An 11277-nucleotide genomic window follows, 5' to 3' on the forward strand; every position below is an offset into this window, starting at 1 on the left:
AGGAAGAGGATGGAACAGTGTGTGGGAGATTTGATGACAGGAGTGCGGGGGTTTCATCTGAGAAAGCTGAGGTTTTAGCTTTACAGGCATCGTTTTCAAAAAGTTGTCAGACGTGCTATATGAATGCTAAATTAAAAAAAAAAAAAAACTTGAGCGATTAAACCTGACTTAACAGAGACCTGGTATGCTTTTTCAGTATTTTGTGTGTTCTTGTGTACGTAAAACAACGTGAAAGTTAAAAATGGCCGGAGTCCACGTGCACAGAAGCTCCGCTCTCCCACAGAAAACACAGCTCCTGAAGTGCCTGAAACACCTCGTCAGCAGTCCCGCCTTTAATTGTGTTGCTCCTGACATCACGTTGTGTCAGGTAGTCCCACATTTGCGTAATTTGTGGCTAGCGACTTAGTTTGACTTAGACATTGATTTAACACTGCTGCTCTGGTGTAGTTAGTGGTGCTGGCTCAGGCGTGTGCGAGCTGACCAATCGGAGAAGACTGGGTATTCGGAATGGGTTGACCATGGCCATAAGTGCAGTTTAGAGGTGATTTATGAGATGTGATTTACTGATGAAAACATACTGGTAGCTTTGTTGTTAAGGTAACTGATAATTGTTGGTAATATAGCTGCGGATAGGTAGTAAGCTTGCACATAGCACTCTGCCAGCTATTAACATTGTTAGCATGTGGCATTTACATCCAACACAGAGAGCTGCAACATGCTAAAATGCTGAGCAGAGCTTCCATCACAAAGTGTTAATTAAAGGTTTTAATCCTCTGTGGTTTCATTAAGGTAAGTGACACTTCTCACATAAAACAGTGCATCTGGAGTGTTATCACTCCAGCATTTGTCCTTTGAACCTGCCTATTTACTTTCAACACAGCCAGTTGGTTATGGTTAGGGTTAGGGTCAGAAATGAAAGATGTTCACGTTCCCAGTCTGCTAATTATAAAGTTATTCCAGATTGGACTCACTCGCTCAAAATGTCCTTGAACAAAACACTGTTCTTATGAAGGACGCTAAGTCCTCACCTCAGAGCAACAGCATTTAGCGCACAGCTGGCTAAGTTGTACTTGGGGAGCCAGAGGAAATGAGAAAAAAGGGGGGATGGTAGTGATGCTGCGCGTTGCACGGGTCCTTTATATTGCTTCAAAGATGACAGCAAGGGTTTAAAATAGAAACCATTCTCAGCCGGCGACCTCACAGGTCAGAACCGCCGAGGAAGAGCAGAGTGACAGAACATCCTGCTTCTCCAGAGAGACTTCAGCACCAAACACATGACGTATCACAGTGTAAGAAGCTGGAGGAAAGAGGACAGAGGCAGCACACAGAGAGAGGTTGTAAAGATACATGTCTGTATTTTTAAGCAGATCAGCATGCTGAGCCAGCTGTCCTCCCTCACCGAAACCACTTAGCTGATATTAAATGCAGACATGATGACTTCATCCTCCAGCACTTAGCCACTCAGCAGTTATTACATCATCAGACTTGGAAAGAAGCCTGATGATGTCATCCCATGGGTGCTGGAGGTAAGGACACACACACACCCACATCCATGCACACTGTAATATTCTAAAATTTAAAAGAGGCTTTTTCTTTGTATAGATGTGACGATATTAAATAATTATTCAATTCACCCTAAAAAAGAGCTAAGAGCTTCTGCTGATAATAACAGCCTTCTGAACACACACACACACACACACACACAAAATAAAGACAACAAACCCAGTGTTTTCTTAGAACTTGCCATATTTTATAGTAAGGTACATACATTTACACTTCAGCTGTCTTTGTGCTCACAGTAAGGGGGACAAAACACCTACAGTAAACAGTATGTGGCTCACATCTCGTCAGAGCTAACACACACACGTGCACCCATACACACACAGTCGCATTAGCAAAAGCACTCTCATATCACAACGCATGTGTGCATGTGCACACAAGCACGCACGCACACATGCACACACACACACACACACACACACACACACACACACGAACGCATCCATAGTTAACTGTCCCCAATGCACTCAATCTGTTCCAGTATTTTCTCAAACCACCTAATTTAGGCTTTCTTGTACTTAATGATATATGAAATACCACTTATACTTACAAAACATGTTCAACAAATCAACTATAAGAGTACAAAACAAAAACGTAAATAAAAACAATCTACATATTATGAAGAAAACATTGTCATTATAAAATAAACTTTAATAATCCACATTTTTTACAGCATTGTCAGATGTGTTTCATTCTGGTTTTCGTATGATGGACTAGGTTACTATTTATAGAAGGAAGAGCTGAAGAAGAAGAAGGAGAAGAAGAAGTAGAAGAAGAAGAAGAAGAGAAGAAGAAGAGTATTAGCGACATTTAAGACATTCTGCACTGCACACGGTTACAGTGACAATTGGTTGTTGCCATGGAGATGACGTTGCATGTTACCAGGTGATTTTCGGTGACAGTCTTTGGGATCGTTTAAAGCTATGGGGTTCCTTTTGTCACGCCCCACCCTCCCCGCTGAACCCCAATAACTTCAAAGATAAGTGATTGAATGATTGATTGAATGATGACATCACTTCAGATGGCCCCCCTCTCAACATCAAAGTCCCCTCCCCTTTGTTTCCCACACACCCTCACTGAAGTCCAATGGGTACTGGCTAGTGAGATGGTAAATCCCGCCCATCCTCATTCCATCCCTCTTGTGGTCGGACCAGATCAAATATGAACAACAGAAACTGCCAACAGGATGACGTTCTAATCCTCTGACAAGCCGTGCCACTTGGCAATCTGGCGACGTGGGTGGTCGCAGATCTCCCTCCAGTGCTCGCCAGGGGTGCCCGCTGCAGACGTGCCGAGCACCAGGCGCCCGAGGACGGTGTTGGGGCAGCGTGAGTTGCTTGTGTCTGAGTCCATCAGCAGCAGCTCCACGCTGGTGTCTCTCAGGCCCTCGTCCGAGGGCAAATCAAAGACAAAGAGCTCGTTGAAGACCGGGTTGGGGGAGCACTTCTTCACATGGGTCTTCTTCTTACACACACGCTTCTTCCCATGGTACATGTTGACCTTGACATAAGGATCTAGGGAAGAAGAGTGACATAAGCAGATGAACAAAGTAAGGACAGAAGCAAGCAAGAGACGAGAGGCGTGGTGAATACCTATCCCTGCAGCGGCTGCAGAGTGGCATATTATTCCTAAGCTAGATCAATACTGCAATCGATGGAGCGGAAATGATGGATGTTAGTGATGAGGACAAAAGAGGCTGGCTGTGTAAACACTTTGTGTGTGTGAGTGTGTGTGCCTGTCACTAAAGTGCTCTCTATCACATCCTGATCAGATTACTTTGGTGTGGTGCTGGTGTCATTATGGCAACTATCACAGCATCCAAAGTAGTCTGGGCTGCATGGCAGGAAGAGCAAAATGATTTCTTGTCTAATCTGTTTGTGGTTATGGGAAGAAATTTCAAGCACGCATGCACCAGTGTCTCTGTGTGAGCAGTGGAAAGGATCAGCTTAAAGGGCATGTACCTGTAGGTCCATTGTTTTCAGTCTTGGGCAGGTGGCGAGCTTTGAGGACGACTACAGTCAGGGTGTTGGTGGTGGACTGGTAACACAGGGAGAGCAGCAGCTCGCCTCGGCCTGAGGACTTCTGTGGAGAGACCGGGGAGGGGTGAATGTGCCAGAGTTGGGGGGTGATGCAAAATGAGATGGCAGGTGTGGAGGGAGATAGAGAAGAAGAGACTTTCAGACATGTTTATCACCTTTCAAACCAGACAAGAACTGACATCCAAACAGTGCAGCTGAGGCCAGAACACATTTACTTCTCCCTTTTAAAGAAAAACCTTACTTTTATCCTTACCCTGTTGTCATACAAGGACCAAATCAATAACCTTAAAGTAAACATGTAAAAAAAAAATGTATTCAGATTGACTGGAAACACTAGTTTAAGTGAAACACTTTTTAAATTACATTTATGTATTACCGTTGATTGAGACCAAAACCACAGCAAGTTTTACTGAGTAAAAATATCAAAAGAAAGCACACGTATGCATTCAGTAGCACGTAATCAACAATTCTGTGGTGAACATTGTGGCTGCTTGCACTGCAAATAATATCAGTGGCTGTCAGCTACATACTCATCACCTGCTTATGGGGTGTGTTCTCAAATCTTAACCAGCACAGACGTGTAACTGAGAAGCTCCCTCATCTGCTCTGCATTAGTGCTAACACAAGATTTGTGGCACACATACACATCCCTGTCGGTGTCCACAGCCAGGAGAGTTGACGCCTCGGATGCTGTGATCACACCTAACAAGATGTCATGCCTCAGAAGCTCATGGTTGCCATGGCAATGAGAAGAAGCACACAGACAAACTTCCATCCCTGACCTGATGTTAAGTCTCTGAAAATGCCGGTGTGTTTGTGCCTCTAATGCGTTTCCATATCATTCCTCTGAGGACATTTTAGCTTTATTATAAAGGAGAAGAGTGGGTGACGACGCAAATATTCTACTTGATTCTATTGTTTTTGTTGTCTTAGGGAAAACAGGGTGAATGCTACGTCGCTTACGACGAGCATTATCGATTCCATGATCTACTGTCTGCTCAGACATGCGCAGACTCTCACAGTCACGCACACACAGGTACCCGCATGAAGCAAGGAGGCAAAATCTATGCCATGCAGACAAAGAGAGCCACCACCCTGTTAGAGTAGGGCTGCTTCTATCAGAGGTTACAGTGTAGACGGTCCTACTGAGAAGCAGTCTCAAAGAATTTTTGAATTAGCCTTACTGCATGTCATACACATAACCACGTGGTTTTATTAAATACCATAATATTAATATGGTGTGTTTAATCCACTGCTTTTTGTGTACTTTGTAAAGCCCTGTCAATGTATCAAAAAGGTTGTTTGCACATCTATTTTAACATAGTGTGATTCAGAGGAATGTGTGCCAATATATTCTCTTTAAATAAAGAGGGCAGATTGAATAATTACAGCTAATACACAGCAAATGACTGCAGTAAGGGGCCAAAACGTCTTTTGTTTTCAACAGCCAACATAAAATTTAACAAAAGAATCAAAATATCATGGATTCTTAAACTAAATTCTAATATATTGCCCCAAAAAACCTTCTGAGGTTTATGTGAAGTGCCTCTCCCAGGACTGCAGTGAGGAATGGAGCTGAAAAAAACGTAGTGTGAGTGTGGAGAGCGCCAGCAGAAAATGATCCTCTTGATAATAAAAATACAGAAAGAGCATTGCAGAGAGGGACTCGTCTTTTGTATTTCTCAGAATATGAGCTGCATTTCGTAGCACTTCTCTTGAGTACGGTATTGTATCAGAGATGGTTAAAGATGTTTCACATAGCTCACATTCCTCCTGGGAAGTAAGAAATGTGCGCAAGCATATCCTCTCCCACCTGGAAGGCACAGGGCTTCCATTTTAGCAGAGCTCTGCAGAGTACCATTTTAGCCCACAAATCTATTATTACTGTGCTTTGATATGATCTCACATTCCACCTGCAAATGGACAGATGCTCAAATACAGCTAAACCATCTGGTACCAATCTAAAGAGCTGCTGTATACCAGACGTCAGAGCTATGATAAGGAAGGAGATATCATCTTACACTCCACCTTTAAATTCACCATCACACTGAATGTAATGTAGCTAACCATACTGCCAAGAAATAAATATAATCATGGATATTTTCTGCCACAGTATATCAGCCTACATGTAATACAGTACATGCCATTATTCTAAAAGGAAAGACATCCCACTGGAAAAGAGGCAAAGCACATTTGTGGTCCTCACAATTGCTAGGAAAAGCCAGTCTAGAGCAGGAGTATATTGACCACCAGGCCACAGATCCATAATGGTGCGGTGTGGATATCACCTAATCTATTCAATACACTACTGGGAATGTAACAGTGTCCATGTGATAGCCTATTCCTTTTCATATCGGCTGTCCATGTGTTGCTATTTCAATTCTCTAACACTGTAAAGATCTTCATTAAATTACATATTTTCAGAGTTTGTAGAATAACATTAAGTAGCAAATCAAAAACTGATCAAACAAGCAACCAAAAAAAAAAAAAAAGGGCGTTAGCGTAGCCAAACTCACAGCAGTCCATTTAAGAACAACCCCAAACATCAGTATCAGCTTTCAAATCCATCACGGTCCAACAGATTCCATCTGTGTCCCCACAGAGGGATACACTTTGTCCATTGACTTTACTTATCATTAACACTTTTCTCAACTAGAGATCATTTGAATTAAATAATAATATTATTTACAGTGAAATTAAAAACTTTCATTCAAGATTCAGATTATGCCATTAAATCAACACTTGAGAGCAGTGTGCAAAATTTCACTGTGGTTTCAAGAAACATAATATGATGCATTTGCATTGAGGTGAGTTTGAGAAAGCCTTTCAAATGCGATTTTAATAAGTAAATGGATGTCAGGATGATTAATTGCTGATTTATGCACTGATTAATACTGTAACAGTGGAGGCACTTTGCTGCGGTGCTTTTTAGTGATGAGCACTGATGTTATCATGAGGGGAATGATGAGTCATTCTTGGAGCAGTTTTGGAATTTCTGAAAAGTGATTTCATGAGTGTTTGTTTGTTGAATAAAATAAATTAAGTGCTTTGCATGCTGCAAAATCATTTGTATCATATGTATGTGTCATGAAATATTTCCCAATGACTGCACGAAAGAAAACCAAAAAACACATGTTTTTTTCAAGGTGAGTACAAAATGTTCAAACATCCACATTTCTCCAGATCTTACCTTGACATTCCTCTTGATGATCTCTCGGCTCATTAGGACACGCCCCTCTGATAAGTCAATCCCAGACAAGGGTACAAGGGTCTCGCCGATGACCTCATCACGGGAGAACCTATCAAAGCTCAGCACCATGAAGTGAAGGGCCAACTCCGAGACTCGGGCCAGCGGGATCCCGTAGAAGCTGAAGGTCTCGTCAAAGGCGGGGTCCAGAGTCTTCCTCAGGACTCTGGTCTTCACACGGTGTTTTTTCTCTGGCAGCAGGGTCAGCTTGATGTATGGGTCAGAGGTCAGCGACTGCTCATCAGTTGGAGTCAGGCCATGAGCTTCCTGGATCAAAAAATCAAACCATCAATCAGTCAAGACTGCATGAAACCATATTAATCAGGTTTTATAGGAATGGTTATAAAGACGCACACATAAACACCTGATTCTACACACACACACACACACACACAGTACCTTGATGTGGACAATGAACGCCTTCTTCTCCGGCTGGTACTCTAAGGAGAAGTGAAGAGTCCCAAGTCCGCCCTCCTTCTCGTCACTGTGGGACTTGTCTACAGCCGGGGTGGGCGCCTGGCTTGAAAGGGTGCTGGATGGTGAGGGAAGGTCACGGCGGTCCATCACCCCAGGTTGGGTGAACCCTGCATGGGGAGAGGGCAGCTCCAGGTCTGGGGAGCTCCGCACCTTCTGGTGGTGGTGATGAAATGGTTTAGTGGTGAAGTTGCCATTCAGATCCCGTTTCTCCAGATCCAGATGCAGAGCAGGTCTGCCATCATTTGGACTTGACGCCAGTTTACTGGTGCCAGTCGGACTCATTAGTGACGTAGTGTGGCAGTTTCCATTAACGTCTGTTTTACTGTCGTTAGCCGTCGTGGTGGCAGGTGCAGCAAACTTCTTCTTGCCGCTGAGGCTCTCCGGGTAGATGTCCACCCCTTTGAGCATGTGCACAAACTTGTAGGGAGGTGTCTTCTGGGATTTGGTGTTTTTGCGTTGGCAACAGATCCAGGCAAAGGCTGACACAGTGAAGACTAGGCCGAAGACGCTCACCACGGCAACACCTACTGGCACTGCCACTGTAGATGAGAGAGTGGAGAGAAGGGTAGAGAAATAACTTTAATTAAAAAAAATCACCCAAGCCAATGAAAACTATGGAACAGGCTGTAAACAATCTCGCATAAAACAAGTGTGCACCTGTCACAACCTCAATAGATTTAGCTGCTGAGTCCATTTTGTGTTGTGTGACTGACGCAGGCTGCAGTCTTGACTCAGAAAAAAAGATAAAAACACGGCAATCTGTTCCACCCTGATGAAGAACCGTCAGTTCTGTGTTCATATTCCAAACATGGCTCCAGTAAATCAACAGGAAACAGTTGGCGTAAGTAATGATCTTCTGGGAAACAGAACAGCATGTCGTTATGTGACTGGTCGATTTCTCGACGGGAGGTTTACAGAAATGGCTGAAGTCAGACGTGGGACAAGGCCCCGGCGACAGCACAAAATGGACAAAAATGCTCTCTGTTTATCTGTTACCTGGTATCATAACAATCGTACTGATCGCAATGTCAGTCTGTTATGCCGAGCTACAATATAAACAGGTTAGGGAAGATTTTTTTGTCTGACCATGAAAAGGAAACATCAAGATGATTCTTGTCGATACAGAGAACAAACACCATCTTATATGACATAACAAAACAGACTGGTAATGATTATATTACATTAGTTTGGGCAAAACATTGTATCCCTCGCTACTATAAATCTATAATAGCCTAGAAATTTGTGATGGGCCGTAAATACTTCCTTCTCATTTATATTCCTCCTACAGAAGAAGGGAGATCTGCCCAAACTCAGTGAGGAAAATGGCCAGCCTGATTAAACCACATTTTTTATTTTCCACAGTAGTGTTGCTTTGTGGGTCCTGAATCCTTTCATCCACACTTCTGTCTCCTGTAGCATCGCTTAAAAAAACACGTTACTGTTGCAGACATATTACAGGGATATTTGCCGCTGCGTGCTTCTGCTCTTTGTTTCGTGGCACTGAACTGTGACTCGCTCTGCTCTCTCATGCAGCCAGAGTTAATAGGTGTGTTTCAGTGGAAGAAACACAGGCCATTTCCTGCAGTTAAGAGGGCGGCCCAGTGGAAAAGCACTCAGGTTAACACCCATACAAAGAGATGAGAGAGGGAGAGAGCAGGGGGAGGGAGGAGGAGGGGGATAATCAGTCCTGTGTTGTCTATTGAATCTTTTTCATCCGGGGGAAAATCTAATGTAATTAGATCATCAGCATCATGTTGACACAGCAAACAATGTATGTTTTTTTTTTCTTCCCCATTATTGACATACAGGAATTTACAGGTAAATTGTGATGTTTACGACACACTGGTTTGCAATTCCTGATCATATTATAGGCTAGAATGTGATGAGTAATTCCTGATGTTATTCTACAAGTCTACGAGGACTGCCTCTCACTGAGCTCATCCCAGTTTTTACATCACGGCACCACGTACGCAGCAGTTTCACCCCGGTCATTCCCATGAATATTTCAGCCTCACGCCCAGGGTGGACCTGGTTTTCAAGGCTACAACAACAGACAGATGGATGTGGCGACGGGAGGGCGGCGGGGGAGCAGCCGAGCGCGAGAGGACAATAAAGACAACAAGACAAGGTGCTTTCCCGGGCTTCACCTGTGGAACAGCAACACACACACAACCCCGAATTGTGACATTACACGAGCTTTGTTGAAATTAATATTAATATCAGTCGTATCAGAGAGCGTGGCGCGTCCATCCGTCCATGGCTAGTTTTCCGGATAATTAGCAGCCGCCCTCAAGCTAGCTGTAAAATGGAGGCTGGAATTCTCCCCAAACGTTGTTTTAACCGAGTGAAAAGGTTAAACAGCACGCTCACGTCCAGGTGAGCACTTTTTCTATAAACATGCTACTTAAAAACACATATTTGTTTATATCAAATGAGCTAACAGCGACGAATAAAGCTCGTTTTTTTTTTTTTTTTTTTAAACACGAGTCATGTGCTACGCCGCCACACCTGGCGCCCGGTCGTGAAGACGTGAAGAAGAGTTTGGACTCACCGAGCTGAGCTCCCTCCTCCACTATCGGAGCCATGTCCGCTGTCCGAGGTGCTGAAAACACGCTCCGTCCGCTTCCCGCTCTGAGCTCTTCTCTTCTCTTCTCTGCTCGCTCCGCACTCTGTCTCCGCGATACGTCGGCTGTGATTGTGTTTTAATAATGCACGTCTTCTCTTTGCTCGGCTTCAATAATTTACAAAAAAAAAAAAACAATAACTAACGAAACAGAAGCGGCAGCCTTGTTTTTTTTTCTCCCAGGGAGTGGGATGGAGGGATGCTCTGTCCTCGCCCCTGCTGCTCTGTGATGCGTGAGTGTGTCTCACAGGCGGCAACACCCCGTTTCTTCTCCCTCTCCCTCTCCCTCTCTCTCCGCTCGTTTTCCCTGTCTCTCTCCCATTCTCCCCCCCTCCCTGCCGGTAACGCTGAGCTCATCAGTGCTGACGCAGTGGTGACGGAGGCTGGCTGTGAAATCAGGACCCCCGGTGTAGCAGCACAACAGGGCTGCCAATCTCCCTGATTAATTATTGGGGAATGGACGTCTGTATCTGTCTCTTTCTGTCTGGATGTACGTGTATGGTTGTGTGTGTGTGTGTGTGTGTGTGTGTGTGTGTGTGTGTGTGTGTGTACATCCTTGTTCTACAAAAGACAGGTGAATGCGTGTACAGTAGTCCCATCATTCATTATAGCAAGTGGTGACTAAGCTGATGGGTTTGTATGCAGTGATTTTTTTCCCTCTCCGTGCTGTATCGTAGGCAACTGGACTACAGTTACTTGAAGACAGCTCGCCTCTCATCCAAGAGGCTTCTTCTGTTCTAACTAAGTTAGAGGAGTTGCAGGCTTTTAAAACCCTGTGTGGGAGTGTCCCTACAGAGAGGACACCTATGGGCTCTGAGGCCTTGGGGGCCACTTGCAGGGCCACATGAAGCAAACTACTGCAAGGCTAGCTTGGGGAGAAGTCCAGTTCAGTCATTGGCTGTAACTCAGGAGGTAGAGTGGGTGGGGTAATGATCAGAAGGTTGGTGGTTCGAATCCCAGCTCCCCTGTCAAAGTGTCCTTGATCAAAACCCCAAATTGCTCCCGATGAGCAGTTGGCACCTTCATGGCAGCCTCTGCCATCAGTGTATTAATGGGTGAATGTGTAAAGAGCTTTGAGTGGTCAGTAGACTGGAAAAGCACTACAGCAATGCAAGTCCATTAACCATTTCCAACTAGAGACATTTAGCAAAATAAGTTAAGCTGACCACGTAGGAAAAAAACATGATCAGGTTGACAACTGACATGTTATACAAAACTAAATGAAACACGAAATAACCCACTGTTAAGTTGAGTTTGTTCACAGATCACACAGTACATAAACAACCAAAAAACACTGTTCAGAGAAAGTGTGCGAGGTGCAAGGAACGTCA

General features: G+C 44.2%; 1 protein-coding gene across 1 annotated transcript; it reads right to left on the reverse strand.

Annotated features, from left to right (window-relative positions):
* Positions 1-1726: 1726 nt before the first annotated feature.
* Positions 1727-10222, reverse strand: syt4 (synaptotagmin IV). Its single transcript, XM_037113383.1, has 5 exons — positions 9875-10222; positions 7246-7862; positions 6790-7113; positions 3522-3642; positions 1727-3074 (listed from the first exon to the last, which is right to left on the reverse strand). Exons 1-5 carry the CDS (start codon positions 9906-9908, stop codon positions 2755-2757), a joined length of 1416 nt encoding a protein of 471 aa, XP_036969278.1. The 5' UTR covers positions 9909-10222; the 3' UTR covers positions 1727-2754.
* Positions 10223-11277: the final 1055 nt, after the last annotated feature.

This window comes from Acanthopagrus latus, chromosome 10 (assembly GCF_904848185.1).
Source record: "Acanthopagrus latus isolate v.2019 chromosome 10, fAcaLat1.1, whole genome shotgun sequence".
Lineage (NCBI taxonomy): Eukaryota > Metazoa > Chordata > Actinopteri > Spariformes > Sparidae > Acanthopagrus > Acanthopagrus latus.

What these genes read in the sequence shown, in the direction of transcription:
- syt4 (XM_037113383.1), bottom strand. Translation starts at nt 9,908, where the DNA reads ATGGCTCCGATAGTGGAGGAGGGAGCTCAGCTCG. An exon ending in TCATCAAGAGGAATGTCAAG is followed by an intron (nt 3,643 to 6,789) that starts GTAAGATCTGGA and finishes GTCTCTCCACAG; the next exon opens with AAGTCCTCAGGCCGAGGCGA. An exon ending in TGAAAACAATGGACCTACAG is followed by an intron (nt 3,075 to 3,521) that starts GTACATGCCCTT and finishes CTTCTTCCCTAG; the next exon opens with ATCCTTATGTCAAGGTCAAC.